General features: G+C 44.8%; 1 protein-coding gene and 1 long non-coding RNA gene across 2 annotated transcripts; one reads left to right on the forward strand and one right to left on the reverse strand.

Moving 5' to 3' along the window:
* Nucleotides 1–1,396: 1,396 nt before the first annotated feature.
* On the reverse strand, nt 1,397–20,870 carry KLHL8 (kelch like family member 8). The gene is made up of 11 exons (XM_084286273.1): nt 20,157–20,870; nt 18,593–18,935; nt 17,023–17,269; nt 14,398–14,946; nt 11,499–11,685; nt 10,689–10,832; nt 9,855–9,966; nt 7,849–8,017; nt 7,100–7,259; nt 5,982–6,183; nt 1,397–5,557 (listed from the first exon to the last, which is right to left on the reverse strand). Exons 3-11 carry the CDS (start codon nt 17,227–17,229, stop codon nt 5,434–5,436), a joined length of 1,854 nt encoding a protein of 617 aa, XP_084142399.1. The 5' UTR covers nt 17,230–17,269; nt 18,593–18,935; nt 20,157–20,870; the 3' UTR covers nt 1,397–5,433.
* On the forward strand, nt 9,824–14,634 carry LOC311209115. The gene is made up of 3 exons (XR_014618373.1): nt 9,824–10,407; nt 14,201–14,297; nt 14,500–14,634. It is a non-coding gene; the product is annotated as an uncharacterized lncRNA (long non-coding RNA).
* Nucleotides 20,871–24,175: the final 3,305 nt, after the last annotated feature.

A 24,175-nucleotide genomic window follows, 5' to 3' on the forward strand; every position in this document is an offset into this window, starting at 1 on the left:
GAAGTAGAAGGAAAAAACAACTAGACAGGAGGAGCTGGCGGCAAGGTGGCACTGGACTCAGTTTGCCAAAACCAGAAGAGGTTTCAAGCAGCACGGAGCCAGCTCGGCCCCCGTGAGGTTTGCCACAGTGCCGGGTGGCCATGGGGCAAGGTGTTGGTGGCCGGCAGAGCCAAACCTGGGGCTTGCAGCAGTGTTGTGCCAGCCCAGGCGTCCCGTGGCAGTAACAGGCCCAATTGGGGTTGGGTTTTTATTTCTGCGTGTTTATTTATTGAGCCTGTGTTGACCAAACCTAATTTCGCAGCCGTGTATAATTTATTTTGAGATTTGTTACACGCTCTGGATTAGCTGTCTTTCTCTCCTTGGCTTTGCTTATATGTTTCAGAGGCAAATGTTATTTTTGGCAAACCAGCTGCACTAAGGTTGATTGCAGTTGCTCAGCTCTCTGCTGGGCTCCAGACACTGAGAGATCTCTTTGGCAGCCTGTGCTTTCTTGATGTGAATTGCACTGCTCGTAACCCCACCACTACCCGAAAGCAGCAGTATTCCAAGGCCACCGTCAGCATTTCTCAATCTGTTTCCGTAAACTTGGTGTTCCTGAAGCAAGGGTTTTGTATGTGCTACATCTGCAGTGTGTTATCACTGGGGTTTCGTGATGGGTTTTGTCAAGGTATGAGGCTCCTGGAAGCCTTGTTGGGATTTGTCCTCTCCCACTTGGTCTTGCTGAGGTTAAGCTTTTCTCTGGGTCCAACATTTCGCGTCGTAACAGCCACCCAGCTGATGGCTTCTTTCCATTCTGCTTCAGTGTCCGCGAGCTGCTCAGAGCCGTGCATCTCCTTGCTGGTTGCACGCAGGAGCTGGTGAGGGTTGTGGGGGTAAGGTTTTGGCTTTGCTTGGTTTCTCCGTGTGTCCCCAGGAAGCAGGGGTCAGTCAGATGCACCCTGTGCCCGTGAAGGCTTCAGACATGGCACTTCCCAAGCAGGGTAGAGGTGCGTGGCAGTGGCAGGGTCCTTGCCGTGGGCTTCATGTTTCAAGACTTACCATACGGGCTTGTGTTTTAATTCCTTTTTTTTTCACCCTACCTTGCTCAGCTTTTTAAAGCATAAATAAAACACTGCAGTTCTCAGTGAAGATGTCCTTAAATAACTGTGGTGTCCCCCCAGCGTGGGTTGTAAATGTTGTCAAGTTACCCCCAGGAAAGGAGGGGCGCTGGGGCTGCGGCGCTCAATCTGCACTCTGAGGCTTCTGTCGGTAAGAAGTCGCTGCCTTTATAGTCCTTGAAAAAGGTGAAAATCAGATCTGATACTGCTTGGGAAACACAAACAGAAATCTCTCTAAAGAAATTGTGCCACAGATCTTGGGTCTGTCTTCTGTACAGGGGATGAATTGTGTGCGCGTGTGTGTATAGTTACATAGAGAGATATATCTATATATATAATTAAAAGAAATGAATTTTGGCTTGCTTGTCTTTAAATTCTTCAGATGAAGGAGATGTTGGTTCAGTCTGTACAGGCGAAATGGCAAAGAAGCCACCTGGGGGCAGGGAGGGGAGAAGGGAATTTCTTGTTTTGGCGATCCCGAGCCAAGCGGTCTCGCCCTCCCTCAGCCGTGCTCTGCCCACGCATGAGCGCAGCGTTTTCCTTGGCACGTGCTGGAATTTCCCAAAAAACTCAGTGGCATGGACACACCTTCACCACTCTGCTACCTTTGGAGGGAAGCCATCACTGCAGGATGTTTCATGTTTTTTTTTTTTTAACCTTTAAGTTTGAAATCCAGGTGTCCATCCTGAGGAGACAGCGATGCTGGCGCTCACCCGTAAGTACTGCTTTGGCAAAAAATTGGGGTATGCTTCCAAACTGCATCCATCGTGGTGAGGGGCAGGCACGTTTCACCAGGTCAGCTGTCCTCAGGAGCACCAGGAGCCCGGTAGGTTCGCATTTAATTTTTGCCTCCTTCCTGATACCTTCACGCAGGGTAACCTGGCGCCGCCCTGTGGCTGCTGATAGCACTGAAGAGAAGGCAGAGCCAGCCATAATTAATTAATAATTAATTAATAATTAATTAATAATTAATTAATTAATTTTAGTTCACCTCCTCTTAACAACCAGCCATCAGCAGCGGGTGGATCCCAGTCACGGCACGCAGGGGCTGCAGGTGAGACAGGGGCACAGCTCTCCTCGAGCTGAAGCAAGGCCTCAGGGCGCGGCTGGGTGCCCGGCGTGGGTTTGCGATTACTTTCTCCCAGACGTGCGGGGTTAGGTGTGCTGACTCGCACTGCTCTGTTTTCTCCTTTTTTGTTTTTCTTGGAAAACGTGTGTGTGGGAAGACAATTCGCTTATGATTCTTGGCCTGAGCTAAGTCTTACCATCAAGCAAAGACCAGAAAGCTTCTCGCTGGCTGTGTAACCAGAGCCAAGCCTTGCTGCCACTCCCAGGAACGGCTGTAACAGCACACTTGGCAGCTTAGAGCATTCCTGTTTGGGGCCTTTAGTTAAAAAAGCAGCAGAGAGGTGCTCCCGCGGGTCGCTGTCAGGCAGAGGGGCACTTCAGTGGGGCAGCCGGGCCCCTTGTGCTCGCAGCCCAGTCATGTTTCCACCGGGACACCGGCTGCAGGCAGGGACCCAAGTATCGAGTCGCCCGTTAGAACGAGTGTTAGAAACAGCGCAGGTATTTACCCGTGTGGGATTTTTGCTCCAAGTGGTAGAGCACAGCAACCCTTGCAGACCTTTCTGACCACACAAGTCAGATGGCAGATGTCATGCAGCTGCCTGTTGGCTTGCTTTTGGTGCTGGAACAGCTCTAAAACCAAACTGTAAGCCAAGGAATTGCGTTAAAAAATGTCAAGAAATGACAGCAGCACCACCAACCTTGCTGACAGAGCCAGGAAAGAATTACAATTATAAGTTTAATCTCCTGGCTGGGAGTGCTGTGTTTTCTGCCAGTTCCAGTCGAGAGAACACGCAAAGGTTCAGAAAACAAATACAGATGTGGCAGAAGCGGTCAGCAAAATGTTTAAGTGGAGCATCTGGTATAAAGCACTTAGGTTTGCAAAATAGTGCACAGCAGTGATGCTGAAAATAGTTTTAAGAGTAGGTTCTGCCTAAATAAAGATAAAAGGCCCCATTTAAAGGTGGGAATAACCTGGACTTTGCAGGCATTTGTTGTAATTAAACCTGGACAGGTGAATTGGCTGAATTTTTATGTTGATGTGAATTCTCTGGTGCAGCTCGTTACCAACTCCTGTTGGTAACGGAATCAAAATGCTGTTGAAAGGGAGAGGGGGAATGCACAAAGCCAAGGTCAGGCAGTGGGGACACAGATTTGGGTAAGTGCACACAAAAGTTGTGAGCAACACAGTGACCTCCTACAAGTTCCAGGGACTTGGAGCCTGGTGGCCACTGGGCTTTGTGTGTCCGTATTGCCTGGGCTTGGACACGGTGGGATCGAGTGGAGGGAATGGTTTCTCTCAGCTGGCTTTGCAGCACGTGGGCTTTCTGATGGGACTAAGAGCGCATGCGTGGTTTTTGAACACTTGGAGATATGTAAGCATCAAGTGCAGCACCTTCTGCAGCCTTTCGCCCACGTCTGGTTGGTGTTCACATTAAGAGCTGCTGCTGAATGTTTGAGCAGGGTGTTTAAGCCAGCTGTGCTTCTGGCCTGTCTGATGGAAAGGAGATGCTTTTAGGAGAGCAGTATTTAGAAAACCACCTTTCTTCACACACGTGGCCAGGTCAGGAGCAGCTCAGAGCCTGCTCCTGCTCTGCCTTGTGCCAGTCACCACAGGGGTGACCAAACCCTTGCATGGGAGCATTTGTACAGCTCGTGGCTCTAGCACAGGTTTGTCCCCATGGACAGTGGCCTCCTGCTCAGAGCTGCACTCCGCGGGAACGAAGAAACACTCCCTCTTCTCATGTTTCCCCCAAGAAATGTTCCTTCTTTTCATGTTTCCCCAAGACAGCACGATCCATTCACACTATGGACAAGGCGAAGTACAAACATTTTATTTATTGCAGTGTTTAATTATTTACAGTACCGTTTGTTATGTCCCTGGGTGCTACCCACGTGCAAGCTGTTCGAAACTGCAAAGCTAACCGATGGTAACACAACAGCGAAAGGTGGCTGTGCTTTTATGCTGGTGCGGCCGCACCTCGTCCCTGGTACTGAAGGCACAGAAGTTTGCTGCGCTCCCTGGCCACGAACACGGTGGCCCCGTGGGGCCCTGCTCACCACGGGGTGCCCGTCTCGGCCTGTTGGCGGTGATGCAGAGCAGGACACTGCGGTCTTTCCAGCCAGACTTGACCTCGCGCTCAGGTTTGTGGCTGCGTGACAAGATGTCTTTGCACGGAGCAGGGTCAAGTTCCTGTTTTAGTCTCTAAGGTAAGTACTGCTCATTGCCGCTTGTTCTTGCTGCTGGTTCTCTGTGGTTTATTTGAGCTTTAAGCCATGAAACTGCTTTGAGGAGAGATCTTTGTAGCTGAATGATCTTAAAAGAGCCAGCACCCCTACTGTTACCCCAGCCTTGTCACTGGGTACTGAAATTGGATGTCATCTCCTAGAGCTGCATTTAAAGGTCTTAACCCAACACTGCAACTTCATTATGTTTCCCTTTAGTCTGAAAAGGGTAATTCTCAGACCACTGAAGCCTGCATTTTGGCACGCATCTCAAGGCCAGATTACATTGGTTACTTTGGGAACGATCTCTCCACAGAAATTTGTCTTTTGGAGGGTGTCACTACCACAGATTTTATTGAGGATAAAATAATTTGAGTAGTCCAGTAGCTAAATTCAGGCCGAGGCTAAATTTCAGCTTTCTAACAAGTGTGTGGGCCTGAGAAAGACCTGCAGTTCCCACCACAGCCAGCAGTCCCCTGGGAGGTGTGCAGTTAACTTCTGTACTCCAGTTAGCTTCGTGAGAAACACGGATGTCATTACCTTCTAAAATGTGGAAGGCTTTGTGTTTCAGAGCTCTTCTACACATCGGAAATGCTTAAGACTTGAATCCTGAAAATAAGTTACATTAATAAACAGCACTCTGGTCCTTCAGAAACATGCAGCAGGGCTGTCGGGTAGGGCTTGGCAGCACTGCCTGCTGCTCTCTCTTCCTCACCTTCCCATGCCTGGTTTACAGTTCAATAGCAAGTTGCTGCAACAGCTGCCTCCATTGACTCTGAAATTGCAGCTTCTCCAAGACAGGATGATTACAGCTCTTGGCAGGTTTTCTCCTGTAAGTCACACTGTTATTCCGTGTTTTCACAGGCTTTTCTGTATAGCTGTTGTCAGAAAGCCACCCAAAGCCTGAAAGTCACAGAAGGTAACATTTTCACAGAGAAAATGTATAGTGTTTATTTCTTAACCTACCACACAAAACACCAAATTTAAAAGCTCCGCAGTGCCTCTGTACAATGACTCCTCTGGAGTTTGGAGGAGGCAGCAGAGCTCACATGCAATCAACAACGTTGCTGGATCCTTGGCCCACGTCACGGATCTGGCTGCTAAGGCAGGAGCACACAGCCACGCCTGCCCCAGCCCTGCAGTGCGACACAGAGCCGACGAGCTCCCACCTAGAGCAGAGGGCAAAGGAGAAAAATAAAAGTCAGCTGTTGGCCTTCCTGAGCAACCTGAAGTATTTATTTCCAGTGTCTGAAATTCTATCGTAGAACCTAGCTGTTACGTCTGTGCAAAAAAACAACCTGCTAGTTTATTCTCAGTATTTCTCTGGTAAGTTTAGTGCAAAATCATTGAGAGCACCACAAACTGAATGAAGGTGAGAGGACAAGGGATGGGCAGGAAGAGGAAGCAGGAGGAGAATGTACTTAAGTATTTCAAGAACCCAGCAGCATTCCTGCATCACTCCTCATGAATATTACTCAGTTACTGCCAGGAAACAACAGACATGCTCCTGGTGCCCCCAGTTTCTATTAAGGTGTGTTTTCATAGAGGCAGATGTGAGCGCTTTCGTAAGCCAAATGAAAAACATTAAATTACCTGTTCACTATGGGATCAAATGCTTCCACTGTATTCAGGTACGCGTTGCCGTTGTGACCTCCCACTGCAAAAATTCTCCCCATCAGTGTTGCGATGCCGACTCCACCCCGTGGGGTCGTAAGCTCTGCGACATACTCCCACTTGTTGCTGCGTGGGTCAAAGCGTTCCACAGAGCTCAGCGGAGAGTTGTCATCGAAGCCACCTGCAGGGGGAGTCATCACGTACTCGTATTTAGCCACTTGGTGGTGGTAGTGCTATTCTGGGTTTGTATTATCGGGGCTTTCTTAGTATGCAGTGGGCTAGTGTCCAGGTCTGTGTTTTTATCTGATTCTTAAAATGTCCTAAAAATCAATCTAGCAGCTCTCTATGCTGTCACCTTACACATATCACTTTAACACTGTTTCTTAACTCACTTTGGAAGAGCTATTTCTGTCATTTGCTCCTTGAAATTGTATTGCATGTAGTTATAATGAAATGGCTTCTAACTTGGAACAGAAAAAAAAAACAAAACGGTAAGCCTGGTGTAAGCATGGGTTTTGATTTTATTCAAGTTTAAATAAAACAAGCTCTTGCAGTATGTTCAAAAGAAACAATTGCTGAAAACTTGAGTAGGAAAAAATCCTCAACAAAGATCGACTTCAGTGATGGACTCCCATTGGTGGATAAGCTGTCCAAGGTGCATTTTACTCAAAAAAGACTTATTTACTACTTTTTAATGCATAAGGCATTAAAGCATAAGGGACTTGGTGTAATCTCTGAACCAAACAGCTGTTGCGGTCTGTGCTGAAATCAGAACCGAGTGCTTTGCAAGTATGTGTAGTAATAACTTATATAAAAAGGAAACTTGTGATGAGTGAGTTGCACAGTGATTTCATAGGTAGACGTCTTGTTCTGAACAGCATAGCCCTGCTGAAATGAGTTAGGAACTGGTTTTTATTTCCTTTTAACATATGTGATTAGTTAAATGTGCCATGGTTATGCTTGCTTTCTTCTCCTGCCTAAGAACATGCAGTATAGGCCAGGTCTGTCTCTTCCCCAGTTCCTTCAGCAAGGAGAGCCCCTTCCAAACAGTAGTGCTTGGCAGAAACTGCACGATGAAATGCCCCACGCCTACTCACCAACAACGTACAGGCACCCGTGGAGCTCGCTGACGCCGTTGCCAGCTCTCCGCTGGCCCATCTCTTTCACTTCTATCCACTTATCCAAGTGGGGATCGTATTTCTCCACACTGGAAAGAGATGCTACACCATCGTTGCCACCCACTGCGTAAACGTGGTTCTGAAACATTTGTATAGAGAAAGATTATTTGTAATACGTTTGTATTTAGGTAGCTTTTCATAGGCAATGTTAGAATTACAGGAAAATACAGCATAGCCTTACCCTCCTAATTATTTACCTTGACGTAGGAATTCCAACAACTTTATCTAACTTGCAAATGCTGTTTTCCAGCTAAAGAAGTGAAAAGGTTGTGTGTTGTTGCAGATGTTTTGCAGAGGACACGGGGAGGATTACAGTGGAGATAAAATGCAGCAAATTCAAAGATGGCAGCAATAACAAAGCAGAGGCTCCTGAATGAGACCCGCAGCATTAGCCTCGCTCTCCCCTGTTGTTTTTAGAAGTGTTCTCGTGCTTGCTCACAGTGCCTCAAGTACTTCTCAAACAGGGAGTACAGTTTGACAAGAGTATTATCCTAAGTACCCACACCTTTTGCAAGCTTCTGTAGGATTCTGACAGCCAGAGGAGCTCAGCCCTACCAGCTGCGTTTGGTTTAAGTCCTGTGTTCTGCCTTGTAAAACAAGACTTGAAAAGCAGTCCCTGAGGTCAATTCTGCCACTTGCTGCAGAGCTGGGAGGAAGCAGTAACTCACCATGAGGGCTACGGAGCCAACTCCTCCCCTGGGAGTGTTCATGGGAGCTATCGCACTCCATCGATCAGACTCAATGTCGTATCTTTCCACGTCGCTGAAGCACGTGTTGTCATCTAAGCCTCCTATTGCGTAAATGGGGCCGCCGAGGGAGGCAAGAGCGATTCCTCTCCTAAGAAAACCATAGGATCAATACCACAGTGCAAACCCTTACAGAGAATGGGAAATGTGCATCAGGTGCAACATTACCTGACTGGCAAGTATGTCAAAATATGGGAGAAAAGTAATGAAAGCTTATCAGGTGAAGTTTTAAATAAATAATGATCAGGAACTGTGGCTGATTCCCTGCACAGCTGTGTCAGTTTCACAGCATTACCTAGAAAGTCTTTTGTATGTTTGCAGCCTCCCATTAGAGGGGATCTAGAGTTTTATGTTAACGTCACCTCAGCTTCACCTGTATGTTATTGTGCCATCCATGAACAGGACTGTTGAAGCTACAATATTTTAAGACTGCAAAAAGAGAAAGTCCTATTTAAAAAAAAAAAAAAAAGAGGAAAGAAGTAAAGAAAAAAGGCCAGGCAGCATGGAATACTGTTTTGATTGCATGTCATCAAAGGCCTAAGTATTCTAAGCAACTGTGTGAATGCATGAGGTTTTCTTAGTTATTAGATTGCTCTACCTGAATACTGAATCTTGCATCTCCTGTCTTACTTTGTTGTGTCTGGTGGAGAACTAAAACCTGCTGGTTTTAACTTTGTTAGTATGGCTGCTGCTATGGCTTGCAAATCAGTTTTTGACAGGTGATAATACATACTAACAGGCAAACCTGTGCTGCAAAATCTAGCAATATGAGAGTACAATTAGAGTGTGAAATGAAATGTGTCGTTGTCAGAGAGCTTAATGTAAAGCATGGTCTAGAATGAAACTGGTGAGATACTACTGAAATTACCAAGATGTCTGATTTACTGTTTCTCTGAGAATATTCGTGTGTTATTGCACAGAGGGCAAGTTTGCAGACACTTATGTGTGCAGAATTCCTCAACAGAATAAAGGGTGTGGCAATATCCTGGGCTTATCTGATATTGCCTCAGCAGGTAACTTGTAGCCACAGCCAATGGTGGCAGTTTTCTCTCAGCAAAATGTTCTGGCACTGCCTTTTTGAACTGGAGGGGTGGGGTATGGCCAAGGCACAGCAGACATTTCATTTACCAGCCTCCTGAGAAAGAAATGTCACAGAAATCCAGAACTGAAGGTCACAAAGAATATGCCCAGCATGGTGGCAGGAAGGAGGAAGAAGACGACATTTCTACAACTCTGGGCCTTCTCCTTTAATTAGGTCACAGCCACAAATTGTGTTAGGGTGCAGCCATGGCCAGTATTTCACTCCTACTTGTACGTGTCACTTTTAGAAACAACAAATTATGAAATTAAATGTATAATTAATGAGGTTGATTTAAATAACAAAAAAAAGAGATCTGAGATTCCTATGACTCCATAAAAGAATCTTACAGTAGCAAAAGGCAAGAAAAATCCACAATGTGTCTTTCAGTGTTTTAGTGCTTCCAGGGGCAAAAATCAGGCAACTACTGGACATTAACTGTTTTACTATGCATGTCATGCTGATGTATCTTGCTCGTTGCTTAAAAGAGATAACAAACAAAAACACTTAACCAGTTTCAGAATCTTTATCTGCCTTAGCAGAAAGGCCCTAGTTATCAGAACGTAAGTAGGGCTGCAATGGTAGAGTTCTCTCTGCTTCACAAGCCAGCCCACCAAAACGAAAAACAAAACAAGGATACTGAGGGCGGGAGGGGGGAGGGCAAAAGGTACTACTCTACAGATACTGTTTGTTAGCATTCAGGCCACAAAATAAGGAAAAAAAAACAAAACAAAAGTTTGGAAACCCAAATAAAGGCAGGACAGACGCACAGTTTTTTAGCATTAACAAAAAATGATGTATCGTGGAGTAGGACTTAAATTTTGTCCCGTGTGGATCCTGGGACACGTACCTCTTTGTGTTCATCGATGCCTTCATCATCCACTTGTTTGTGAGAGGATCAAACACTTCCATGCTTCCTAAATGTTCATTTCCGTCATGCCCACCTACTGCATAGACTTTACCTGAAAGGCATGCACATTATTTGGATACAGAGATTGCCTGGCAGTGTTTCAGTTTTCCCTTGTACAGTCTCCCTGCCTATGTGGAGAAATAAGCTCAAACAAAGGTTAATGTTTTTAAAGGTTTTCTGTATCAGGGTTTTATTAAGTTAAGGACCCGATATTTTTATATGCTGTACTCAACCAGAGAGCTGTTTTATCATAGACTTTGCACAAACCTTGAGATATGTAAACAGGGAATCTTCCTGTAGCTCAAGTAGCACGGATCAGATCCGTTTCAGATCTTTACCTCAGCCTCTCCAGATTTTCTACAGGGAAAGCAGATCTCTGTCCTGCTGCAGCAACACAGGGGATACCATGTACAAAGGAGAGCTGCATCCTGAGTGCTAAGCTGCTCTGGACTGCCCAGGCCTGGCTACAGAAGACGATGACCCAAAACTGAAGGTAGGTCTGTCCTTACAGTCTTAGCAATTTGCCTGTATGGATTTTATTGTGAAGGAAGCTAGCATGAGTACTAGCGAAGTCTTGGTGACTGCTGAGTAACTCCACTTTACGGATTTGTGCTCTGAGATTGTCTCAGAAGCAACAACCCCTTCATGGGGAAGAAGCTTTATTAACAAGAATTTGAGAAGCCATGCAAGGCATTTATTTAGCAATAGCACCAATTCCAGCAAAATGTGCAAACAAGTCTCTTTTGAACAGGGTTTCTTGAGTAGGTTACTGACCTCCCACGGAGATGACACCCACGTGTCTTCTCCTGCTGTTCATTTCAGGGCCGAAGAACCAGCTGTTCTTATTTATAGAGTAACATTCAATGCTGCGAAATGGGTCGCCTGATCCTCCTCGACCACCGACGCAGAACAGCACACCTGAAGGAGACATAACAGGTTTCCAGAGAGCTAGCAGGGAAAACAGGGATAAAACTGCATAGCAGAGTAGAGGGAAAACTACGTAGTTCAGGAGAAGCTGTATTTCCCTTCAAGGGGCACAGTCATTGCCCTGCATATTGGATGCTGGACTTTGGGCTTTGTTTGGCATGCTGCTAGGGCAATTAACTGTCTACTCTCTTGCAAAAGCAATGCATATTTTAAGTATGTTTTCTGATTTGCTTAGGGAGAGAAACTGATTGTTAGGTAAATCTTAACTGAATGTAGAAATTAGAATTTGCAGCGTAATACTCATCACTTGCTTTTGGTGTAGGTTAGGCAGAGAATCTAAAAGCTAGCTCAGCCTTCTCACACCAAAAGGTAAGTGCCCATTGCTTTCTGCAGAGCTTTGGGCATACTGCCTGCACATAATACACGTAACAGTTCTGGCTGATCAGAATAAATACTGCTCTAAACAAAGAAAAGAAAAAGCTAAAGTTCTGTTAAGAAAATGTAGCACAGAACCTAATCACCACAGAGGTACACAATGGTTTTCCCAGCTATGCATTAACAACCATTTATATATACCAAGCTGTCTAGCCCTACGCAGATGCGCTGTCTTTTCTCCACACCACTTCATACTGGATAATCAGACACACATTTAATTACCAGCAGTCTGCTTCCTTGGTGTTGTGCGAATGGAGTATTCAAAGTCTGGCACTGCCCTGCTGCTCAGGTGAAGGTGGTAGTTCCTTGCTTCATCCAGCAAATCCCTACATTTTAGATTCTGCTTGACAATCTCTTCCTTTGCCACAACACCCATAAGGAAACAAATGGGCAAGAGAGGCAGTCGTACCTGACAGAAATGAACACAGTTGGAGTAACTGGCTAAACTGAATCTAACCATTTACAGCGACGTACACGTAACAGACTGCAACTTCTGAGCCTGCTGTCAGCCCCATGCTCTTTGGTAAAAAGAGCAACTTTAATTTTCTTTTCCAGAACAACACTGAGACAAACAGTTCGTTTTAGTGACAAATGTTTGCTACAACCATTTGCATTTGTAGGCAGTGCATTCACAGTGGGGGAAGAAGGGCAGCTTGGCTGTACCAGGAGGGCCGTGGCTGCAGGTGCAGTGAGCGTGGCCAGGTGTTGCTTCCCAAGCAGGGCCTGCCGTTTCAATGGGATCGCCCCTTTCAGGTTAGTCTGGTGAGGGCACCAATTTTCAGCTCACTGCTGTGCCTGTGCAAAAGGACTTTATTTCTAGAGTTTTATCTTGGGTGACAAGTCTGTCAGTGTGAACTAAGTGAATATTAAGGAGGTGCTACTGACTGCGCAGTTACACCCTTCTCTAGGATGACTTGATAGGCTGCAGGATAAAAAGAAACAGGCCATGGACAGCTAATTGCCAAAGCCCACAGGGAGCAGAGGGAGCTACAGTGCTGGACACACCACTCAAATTAAGATCAAATCTTGATGTCAGATAAATATTGGAATATATCAGGAGCAGGTTAAAGACTATTAAAAAGATTAATACCAAAAAAAGCATGATGAGGCAGAGACATGAAGGTAAGAGGGCTGTAACCGTGCTGGCAGCTGCCTGTTGATACCGTGATATTTACACTGCTCGGACTTGAGTTTTCCTGATGGATGGTGGTACCCACCACCACCAGGCACTGCCTGAGTGGGACAGTGCTGCTCGGCCACCAGCAGTCTCTGCCTCGAGCAACCCCCAGTGACAGAGCAGCTCTGAAACAGGGTCATTTCAAGACCGCCTTGAAATGTCCCTCCCCCTAGGAATTAATTTCTGCAAACCTGATGTTGGTGCTTCTGAGAGAAACAATGAGGAATATGAAGGACAATCAGAGTGGGGCGCCAGCAGGAAGGCCAACAGGCGGGACAGGTCTGAACAGGGGTGAACTGAAGTAAAGCACCGCCTGGCTTGCTAAGGGCTGCAGTCAGCATCGTCACACAGCTCCCAGGCAGCTCGGCAAGAATGGTGAGGGACAAATCCAGCTCCTCCAGGGCTTCTCAGAGCAGCAGAGCGGTGCTGTTCATGGCTGGCAAGTATCCCTGTTTTTCAAGTAAGCAGGTCTCTCTAGCAATTATCCCTTAACCACTTGCTTTCAATCCCATTTCTTCCTTCCCTTTGGCCCCATTTTATTTTAGGCTGCCTCAAAGCACTACCATAGACGTGCTAATAGGCTCACAGGGTTAATAATGGAGTAACAACACAAGGCTGATGAAAATTCAGACCCTCATTGTAACACTGAAGCCCATAAAACTTACTGTGGTGTTGATAATAACTGTCAGGAAGGCCCGTCCTGTTTCCTGCTAGCAATAATGCCAAATGCAACTGCAGGCTGCACGCATTTTGGCAAGCAACCTGTATTTGCAGGAAGGGTTTTACTTTCTCATTGTTTTGCTCTGGATTCTGGTTTCCATGAATAGAATAAAGCCGTTAATCTCATCTGCTAGCATAACTGGGTTGCAAACACCAACCTAATTCTTCTTTTTAAAATTTTCAACTTATATAGCCTGTAAATTTAATTAATAGCGCGCTAAAGAAGGGTTTTTGTATAAAAAAAAAATTATGCTAGTCTAGATACAGCTGAAAATTTTTGGAAGTCACTTAATAAACAGTTGAGATCTTTTACAGGGAAAAATGAAAAAATAATGTGTCGAGGCAACAAGAGCAGCATGTTACTCGCGTGATGCAAATATCAGAAATTCTGATGAATGCAGCGTGTTCAAACTGGTGTTCAGTGACAGCTGTCAGACCACAGGTTCTGCCTACCTGCCTCAGGTGCTGTATTGTAAACTTCCATAACCAGCCCATGCAGAGCTTGTTCTTACCATTTTGACAGGATGATGTTCAGGTGAGTGGCCCTGCTGTAAGGGATGCCTGCCTAAGGGTTTCCTCTCAGAAGCAGTAAATTCTTAACACATTTGAAGGATCAAAATGCAAACTCTTTTTGGATCCTACAGGTAATCAGCGCTGATATTTTACCTTGAAAAGGTCTAGAATGTGTTTCCTGGCCTGTTTGTAGGGCTGCAAAACCTTGGTCTTCTGCTGTTTGTATAACAAAACATTCTAGAAGTAGCATAACTTGATGACTTATCTCCATTCCTAGTCACATAACAAACAGCTTTGCTCTCCTTTCACAAGCGCAAATACTTACCAGCAAGGGAAGTTAGTTTCAGGCTGCATAGTATCAAAGCATATCAAGTGATGGCTCTAGGTTCTCCACTTCACTACACGTAAATCTAAGAATTCTCTGCTCTCCTGCTCTGGCACAGAAAGAGTTTTGTGCTGGCTCCCCCCGCTCCCTCTTCTGATGAGCTTACAGTGAATACTCTTTTCTTGACAGAAACTGGAGAACGTAATTTGTTCCTGATGCTCCTGAGGCCAAACCTGCTCTCGCTGTCAACACACCACTATGAATACAGGATGAAGCACCAAATCTGGTAAAAGCATTTTTCTTCTCAAAATCTACCCAAATATAAACAGTTGATATAGAACCACGTTGGGGACGAGACAGGCACCCAGCACCTCACTCTGCCCTACCTGTGCGAGTATTTCATCCAGCCACGTAGCGTGATGCTGGGGATTGGCTAGCAGCCACTTGATTGCAGCACTGTAAACTTGCTTTTCATTTTCAATGTTCAGGTCATTGGAGGACAAGAGTTTATGCAGGTGCTGAGGTGAGATTCTCACAAAGTCTTCACATTCCACCACCTCAGTGAAGTGTTCGCAGGCGTACTGATCGGCCATGTCCATCAAGTCAATGCGGTTGTGACTCTCTGCGAATGCCCTGACCGCCAGGCAGTTGGAGGGATGGAAGTGCAGCTTCATGTACTCGCAGCACGCCTTTGCCACCAGTTCCACCTGAAGAATGCAGGCAGCATACAGGAGCGGCTGGACATTGTCCACAGTCAGCGTAAGCCGGGAGGAGTACACAAACTTCACGAGGTCTTCTACTGCGTCACCATCAAAGTCCCTGATTTCAATCAAAGTCTGCTTGGCTTCAGCCATTTCCGAAAGAAACATGGCTCTGAAGTAAGGTATAACGCATGCTAGCACCAGTTTGTGGCAGGAGATGAGCTTTGTACCAACCTGTGAAAAAAAGAAAAGAAAGAACTATTTTTTCAGTTACTTTCCTTCAGCTCTACAAGAAAGGCCAGTTAAGCTGAAAATGTAGAATTCTGGATTCAATACGCATTGAACTCCCGTATTTTGCTGAAACAAACAGTGTTTGCTCTGCACTGCTGACATTAGATCAATGCATCAAGCAGATTTGAGCTGTAACTTGGCCACCAGAGCACGGCAAGGCCATAACACAAGGAAGCAGCATCATTCATCTGCTGAACTTTTTTGTCTTTCAAGAGCCATGCCCCATTTTTTAAAGCAAACTTCCTTAGGAACCTTCTCAAAGCATCTTGGAGACAAGAGGTGACTGCCAAAAAAAATCTTGCTTGTTTTATAAGTATGTAGAGATTTTGCAGGAAAACCTCTGAAGTGACATTTTAAAACTTTAATTTAAACCTCTGCACTTTTACTACTGTTTGAGGAGTCTGTAATGCTCTTCATAGAAGCAAAATCACGTAAAACTGCAATAATAAGAGCAAGTACAAATAAACATAGGGATTATTAAAGGTTACTAATCACTTCAAGGCTTTAGAAGTTAGTTAGATGTGCTCAAAAGATGTACTATTTCCCATAAAGATATTTTTAAAAATTCTGATCAGAAATTGTGAAACAAACTTTTCACTTTGAAATCTGCAGATTTCAATTACATTAAAAGATAGTCAACCTAATACTTGTGTTATAGTAGTGCTTTCTTACAAACTTGGTCATTTTTCACTCTGTACTAACATAAAGGGATGGGAGTTAAGCAGCAAATTTCATTGACAGATTTCAAGTATGTCTTCATTTTCAGATTAAGGTGTGAGTGATTTAAAAGGAAAAAATGGATTTTAAATTCTATAGGATATTTTGGAGTTTTTCTAGATGTGATTCAATACAGAATCGCTCTTTGCTTTTTAATAGTGTCATTAACACAGGTGTAAGCTGTTTAGTAAGCACATTCAGTTCTAAGAGCAAATACACATGGAGGAGCATTAGGACAGATTCAAAGACAGGAATGAGCTGCTCACATGACAGGAGCAGTACTTCAGGAGAAATTCCTGACATAAGTTTGCAGAGCACAGGTCTCCCCATGTGCTCCTGTGGCTTATGACGGTTACAGTGTTAGTACTCAGGTACTGGTGTAAGAAGCCATTGCTCTAGCCTCTGCAGATTCTTTTCTCCACTTCAGGACTGGCAGCCTTCAATCCAGTATTTTTAAATTACCAAAATAGCTTCACACAAAAATGAACAGTAAGAAAAACCTAACTTATGGAAAGTTAAATTGCAGCCACAGGAAAGTATATTTTCCATGCCCAATTTCCCTAGTCAGAACACACATTAACAATGCTTATAACGACTGTAAACAATAAGACTATTATAAAACAAATAGAAAAGGAGGCTTTTTTGCAAGGGTGGATGGAAGAGGAGAAAGGAGAAGACAAGGTCAAAAGAAGTGAAGGGAAGGGATGCGTTGTTAACTGTTCTGAAATGTTCTTCCCCAAAAGAAGGTTTGTAGGTGCTGGCAACCACAGCTAGAAATGGTAAATATAATTATCTTGTGATCAGGGTATAAATAAGATAGAGATGAGCTGCACAGAATGTGTTTAAACACAATGCAGTGCAAGAATTGTAAAACTGGTTCCCTCTGTCTCATTTACTCTTTGATTGGTTGTAGAATGACATGACTGAGGTTCTTTTTCTTCTTTGCGAATGCTGGGAGTTAGATTTGTTCCAGAAATCCTGTTCACCAGGAAAGATATGTAAGAGCAACACAGAATGCAAAAATAGAAAAATTGGGATCAATTGTGGGAACTTGCTTAGAAGGCAAGTTGGGTGAGGTGACAGTCACGTTCTTGATCTCTGGGACTGTCAGCATCTTTAACATTCACATTTTAGTTGTGAAATTTCTAAATGACAAAAAAAAAAAAGCTTATTTGGACATGCCTCAGATACAATAAGTATTGTATTGCTTTCACACACCCCCCTCCCACCCAAATTCACTGCCATCTCCAACACACTTATTTAAAGCCTGTTAAATGCAACGGATGAGGGTGGGACTGTCACCTTCAGTGTCACGTCGCAGAGCTCTCCGGCTTCAAAGAAGTGAAGAAGAGAGCTGTGAAAATCCTTCCAAGCCTCATTCGCCTCAAAGACGAAGATGTCATCTTCAGCATCACCAGTGGAAGATCTCGTTTGCTGCTGCTGTGGCCGCCTTCTTCCCTTCATCAGATGTTGCTTTCCCTGCTCAGAGACCAAGGATTCTGAAGCCATTGGCTGGTTTGTTTTTCTCAGCGTGAATCTTCAAGTGCTCCTGCCAAGACAAAATCCAGCCCATCAGGGTCAGTCCTAAAATGCAGCTAAGTCCTTTTCATCTTCCCGTTAAAAAAAAAAAAACAAAAACAAAAAAAACACAAACCAAAGGACAAATGAAGTATATTAGCTATTGTTAGTACCTACCATTAGATACCATGTAAAAAACGCTACCTCCAGTCTTATTTGGGGTGGGGTGAGAGAGAAAGAAGGCAAAACAGCCCAGAGACAAAATGGTACGCAGGTACCTTTAGGAAAACCCCTTGTTTATGGACTTGTTCCCCTCACTTCTTGGAGAAAATAGCAACCAAAAACAAAAAGGCAAGGATGTGTTCTCTGCCATTCCTGACCTAACAGCTATGGATGGCAGAGGGACATGGACAGCATGTTGATCCTAACCCAGCAGGTATGTTTGTATGTACACATTACTAAGTACGTATGTTTTCCTTAAACTCCTCAAAGCTAAAGCAGTCCTAAAGTGTTTTGTGTATTTATGCAAATATACAAAGCAAAACGCAAAATGAAACCATTCTAATACTGTTTCAACAAGAACTAAAAAGAAATTTACATTTACAGAGAACCTTTGGAATGAAAATGATTTGCTTTTATCTAATATTAACCCAAAGACTGATGTTTAAAGCATGAAAATGAGCATCCTGCAAAAGTTTGTTACTGCTTGCTAGCTTTTATTTTTTAGGGTCTGTCTACTTATTTTAGCTGACCAAGTTTATGGTGTCTAAGATGTATAATGTTCTGACAAAAAGAATCTTACGTTGTACTGATAGCACAGCTTTTCCAGGACTGAAAAATGCATCTGGAATACCACAGGCAAGGGAGAGAGGAAATGGCTTTTTCTGCTTCTGTCACAGAAATATTTACTCTTTCTGCTGTTGTGGACTTCAGTTTGGTTTTGGTGGACATAAAATCCACCTTTTTATTTTCAAATAAAAGTTCAGTAGTAGGGGAACAGCAAATTGGTTTTCGGTTCAGTAGCGCAATTCAAGCTTCATCTGTGTCACAAATCCATGAAAGCTTGAATCCTGTTAAGTCAGGGAGGTGTACACTGCTTTATTGAAAATGATGAAGCCCACAAGAAAAATGAAATACTGATTGAAAGCATGCAGTTCCTGATTCAGGTTACGTGCTTTGGCAATGGAAACAAATGGATCTGTTAGATTTTAAGACAAAAGTCTCTGGAAAGCAGAGGGAATATTTAGTAGTGTGTTCCTCTCTTACACTGGCTAGCTTTGGGTTTAATGTTTGCTGGTTAACTTTCTGTATGATCATTCTTTGTTCTACGCTAAGAATTGATCATTGCTCTTACCCTGCAATTTCTGCTCCTGGGCACTGGTGTTGGAGGAAGCCGACTGACACAAGTAAGAAACTTTTAAAATAAAAACTTAAGTCACGTCTAGGTGCAGGACTTCTGTTCTTCTGGAATATTTTTAAGGTACCCGTGCCCCTTAGTAAACATGCAACTCCTCAAGCATCAGGAAGAGCAGGAAGTGACTTGAGGCGATCACACACATTTCTGCTCTAGGTCTCAGCGTGGTTGACAGCTCCGTGTTCTGTGCAGTTACAACTCAGGTGGCAGCAGCTGGCCAGGCAGGTTACAGTGCGGTGTGCTTAGAATAGTCTCTACTGCTGCTGCAAGTGACGTACCTTTCCTGTAAGACAGCCAAGAAAAAGACACAAGTTGGAATGCTGCACAAGGGTTTTGAAGAGCATCATGTGTTATTCACAAGCTGTAGCATGTGATGGTACTTTTACAGTGGCATAGAAACACTGCTTTCAGACAGAACTGTCAGACTCGCGAGCAATAGTTCGCTGCTCCTAAGGAATACGGTTATGCCACCTGGTGTACATGCTAAGTGTGTCTGCATCTTTTAATTGCAGCTGCACACCCAGGTTTACAAGCCTACAAGTGACCCTTCATAAAATTGGCTGATGGTGGAAGTTTCACCCTTTCTGGACGTGGCTTTGTAAACACCAAGCCCAAACTCACACTTCCTAACCTCAATCAACACTGCTGAGGTGGCTTTTTATTTTTGTAATAAATTGAGCAGTAACTCAAAAGCCAACTGTAACTGATTTTAAGCAATGATTTCCATCCTCACAGGATGCTCATATGATATGAAGCTGTTGGAGATGGTCTGGGCGCTTACATGGATTGGTATATTTGGTACATACCAAGAGCAGACACGGTACGACAGGGGCAGAACCTAGAAATCACACCAGGAAGACCAAGGCTTTGTACATACACAAAGTCATGGACAGGAATCACATGTCCCAGGGGAAGCTTCTGATACAGGTGACGGCAATATCAAATATGTGTATGGGCACATGACACTAAGGTAATCCTCAGGTAAAAAGAAGTTACTTTAACACATGGTAAAATTAACAGGTTTAATAAAACATGAATATGGAATTCATACTAAGTAGTATGACACACCACAACTTCATTGTGATGAGACTCTGCGACAGATAGTGGTATCTTAGGTTAAGATTTTAGTTCTTCCCCAAAGTCACCAATTCAGGAACATCTTGTTTCTGTGATGTGTCTCGTTCCCCAGGTTGCGTAGCTACTCTGTCCCCAAACGTGATGCTTGTCTTAATTTCAGTATCTGAAATTTAGAGTCTTTAACCAAATCATTGGCTTCTATGGAAAAGAGCAGCCGAAGCCATGAAGCAGCTGAAATGCTAACTTGGAAGGAGATAGAGGTCCCTGTATAACTGCAGCTGGCCAGGGATAACTAAGGGCTACCAAGCTGTATCTTGCTCAAGAAATATCACTGTGAGCATTACTGTTGTCTGTTGTGAAATCGTGTTTTTTTTTTTTTTTTTTTACAACCAGAGGTTTTAGAGGAAGTCAGCAGCCTGTACCTCACCTTACTTCTGGAAAGAGGCAGATGTGTTCACATGGCATGCTTGTAGAGTCACACACGGGAGTAATATTAGAAGAGGTAACACGCAATATTAAGAACACATATGTGAAGTGCATGGTATAATCTGTCGGGACAAGGAGAGAAGAGAGGTGTAATTTGCAGCAAATACCGGTCTGGGCTGATTTGAATGCCTGGCTACAAGCCTTGGCTGTTCTCAGCTTTTAAACAGAACAGCAATGAGTTTTAGCAGTAGTTTTTTCAGTCAAGATAGTGCACTGCAGAAACGTGAAGGTCTCGCAGAAGTCTTGAAGGTCAGCATGCTTCAGCTCCAGTCTACTCCTCTTCCTAGCCAGAACTGGAATGACAAATAGTTTTGCCATTGTACAGCCTTAAAGGGACAGCATAACAAAGTTGTATTTTCCATCTCCTGAATGGTATACAAGTACTCTAGTTTAAAAATCACTTGCTAGGAGGCTTAATAAGCATTTAGATTAGCATTCATGCTGTTCTGTCAGTGTCGTACCATGACTCCACAGACCAACAGAGAAAAGCTGTTTGCAGACGTGCCTCAAATCAACAAGAATGCAATGTAACAGCAGGTACGTGAGGGGAGGTTAGTGCTCGGAGAATGCTGCGCACAAATCATGCGGCGCCTTTCCTTCTCTAAAAGCAAGTATTGCCATGGCCAGCCACTGCCCTCATTTTATCTTAGCAGTGAAGCATCCACGCTTGGGTGCAGACTGGCATTTTCCCTGCCTGAGCAGTGTAAGTTACCGGCTGTAAGGAAGCTGAAGGAAGTGCCTTATTCACGGCATCATCCGGTGTTAGTCTGTAGGCAGCAGCCTAACACTTTCCATGGAAGAGTAATGCCCTGATGAAAAAAAAGTACACATTGTTTGTATCACACTATTGTTTGCTGGCAGCAGCACAGCAATTTTACTGGTCGAGTTATAAACATTTAGAAGTATTTGTTGGCAGAGTGCAGCCATCCAGAGATGACGTTCCAGTCCTCGGAAAAGGGCTCAAGGATCCCAGCCCAGCTATTTCTCAAGAAACAGGCAGAGGTGGTCGGTCACAGCACAGGCACAAGATAGCTGCTTCACTTCAGCAAACCATAACGTGCTAAAGTGATTCGTTCACTTTTGATTTGTTCGTTCTAGCCAAACCACTGAGATTGAAGCAACCATAGAACACCTCGAGGCTGACAGAGCAATTAGGTCCAGTACAAGTAACGTGCCTCAAGGAATCCTGCAGCAAAATGGAAGAGCTGTCAGGCACAAGCTGGGCACGACCATTGCTGTTTTCCTCTGTGGTGAACTGACAGCAGGCCAGCCAACACATGGAGCGCACAGCCTCCTCCCCAGCACATCAGCTTGGAGATGATGCCCCAGAACAAGAGGATTGTCTGCACAGCTCCGCTGGCACAACGGAGGAGGGCACCTCAGCTACAGGACATGGAAACGGAACCATGAGTTAGGTGCTACACACAACTACAAATACTCAAACAAGGGGTTTTGTGCTATTGGTAGGTTTATCAACAGGCATTGGATCTGAGTACACGTAAATCTACTTGTGCAAGTGCGGATGTGTAACACCGACTAGTCTAATGCGGAGCCTGATGAATGTCTACAGGTAGCTATATGATGGTGCTGCTGCCCACGAGATGCGAGAGACATCATCAGGGATGAGATCCTCCCTGGCTGAGGCTGGCTAGCAGCGGGCAGGATGCATGCAACACAGCACAAACTGCAGCCCAGCAGTAGCTGCTCGCTATGGCTGGCTTCAGCTGCCTTGCCAGGAAGGAACGCAGTGCGGGGAAATATGCCCACACTGAAATATGGCAAAAACCAGCTCACCCATTCCATTCAGGGAGTGGCAGAAACCTCCTGCAAAACTGCCCCACTGCCCATGCTGATAAGGTGAGATCAGACCAAGCAGGAACGCCAACAGAGCGGATGTGGTTGGAAAATACGGGGAAGTTCACGTTACATGCTGTATTGCAAGCCCAAGCCCTGTGTGCTTACTGAAAATTAAGTACACCACAAGACTGGAGTAACAGAAAAATCAGATAATGCATGCGCAACTGGTTTAGTTTGTTTAAAACCACCAGGCTTTCTTGCATAGAAAACCATGAAAAAGCTAGTTTAGCCAACACTAATAAGATTTCCAGGTCCTTTCACGATTTCCAATGGTCTCTGTAGCAGAAACTGACAGGTATAATAACTGTTGTGTGTTACTTGTCACACGGGTAGGTAAAAAGCTGCCTTACATTGAACAGCAACCACAGTCTTCTATAACCAAATGCATGTCAGTGCTGTAGATGCTACTATTTCTAGGAAGAAAAATCAACAAAAAAGAACGTAAATGGTGGGCTGCAAAGCATGACAAGCACAGTTAAATAAAATCTCATTTTGGAAATATTCTGCCTGATCATCCTTTAATACTGTTTTGTAACAGCTTCTTCGCTGCTTCCTTTGATCCCAAATGTGAATGAGTTCAAGGAGACTCTCCTGAGGTTTAATCCCAGGTTCCATCAAACACCAGAAAGCAACCATCTTCTGGGCTTTCTGAGATGACAACTTGAGAGTTTTGTTCAGTTTGGAAAAAAAACAACCAACCAACCAAAAAAAACCACTAATATTCCATGACCTGCTTAGAACTGCTTTACTTTTCCCCACTTCAGAACAACCAAAACCCACCAAAATCCCCAGAACACTGGGGAAGGCAGGACCCTGCCTTTTGGGCACACAAATACTTAAGGGGTGCTTTATCTATGCAAGGTAACCTCAGAAATACCTGACAAGCAGAACACAAAAGAAAAAACACTGCCAATCTGGGCAATGCTCAGAAGCAGAGTGAAGTGTTGATAGATGCACTGCAGGCAGCAACAGTAGTCACTGGTACTTCACATCTAAGACCAAACAGGCCCTTGCCAAGGATTTCCATCAAAATACCAGCAGTCTGAGGGCCTCTACAGCAGCCTTCAGCCCAGCTCTTCCCGGGAAGCATTAACTTGAGAGCAAAATAGTTTCCAGCAAGTCGTTTGCCAGCTGCCCTTGATCCTGGACCTGTAAATCTAGGAACAGCACCCAGCAGAGCATCCCAGAGCCTTCAGGCTCATTCAGAATCAGGAGGACAGGAAGGAGATAACAGATAAAAGGCTTCACAACCCACGAAGCTGTGCCTGTTGATGCAGGTAAGTATTACTACAACATCTGTTTGTCGAATCCTGCTGAGGAAGAAGGAGGATACTGGCTAGTGTGGGACTACAGAGTGCTGCATCGAAGTAGGTACACAGTAATCACGCCCTCTGTTGTGAACAAAAGTTAGTAGACTTGCTTTTACAAACACCTGGCTAGCTGTGAAATAGGATGCCAGGCTATGACATGTAATTGACAATTTGAGTTTCATTTATGCCAGGTCCTGAGAATGCTGCTGCACAGAAACTACAGGCATAATCTGGGCACGTTAACACAGGGGACTCACTTCTTACGCGGTGTAGGAGCTGGTGCATAGCTTGCAGGGTTATCAATCCCCCCTAACTCAGAATTTTGTCTCCTACCCAGCTGCCCAGAGGTGAACCTTGCCCATCCCAACCTCCGTTACAAATAATCAGCGCAGAGCTGCCCCTGCTGTGGTTTTAGTCTGCCAACAGTCACTGAGTTACTTCACCTGGGCCTTGCTGGTAGCCACAGGTGCAGAGATGAGGCTTCGCTTCCAGAAGCCTTTGCAAGAGGTACAGAAAGCCCACCTCCTTAGCACTGCTACGCACATGATGCATCACACAGATATGAATACGGACCCATTAGGACGGGAGATTGATCAACGAGCCCTATGTGGTCTGCGCGTCCCCTCTTAATTGCTTAATTGTTACTTCCCACCCACCACCCAGCTCCCCTGGGGAGGTCCCCGCCGTGCCGGGAGCCGTTGGCGGCCGTTGGGGACCGTTGGGGACCGTTGGGATCCGCAGGCCCCGCTCGCCGCGCTGAGGGGCCGGGCGTTACGTAAGGCACCGGGCGGCC

The sequence above is a fragment of the Netta rufina genome (assembly GCF_964035555.1).
Source record: "Netta rufina genome assembly, chromosome: 4".
NCBI classification, from domain to species: Eukaryota; Metazoa; Chordata; class Aves; order Anseriformes; family Anatidae; genus Netta; species Netta rufina.

Excerpts from the sequence above, each read along its gene's own strand:
- KLHL8 (XM_084286273.1), bottom strand. The coding sequence starts at position 17,229 with ATGGCTTCAGAATCCTTGGTCTCTGAGCAGGGAAAGCAACATCTGATG. Across the intron at positions 9,967-10,688 it reads GGGTGTCATCTCCGTGGGAG|GTAAAGTCTATGCAGTAGGT; the intron begins GTCAGTAACCTA and ends CATGCCTTTCAG. Across the intron at positions 8,018-9,854 it reads GCATCGATGAACACAAAGAG|GAGAGGAATCGCTCTTGCCT; the intron begins GTACGTGTCCCA and ends TGGTTTTCTTAG.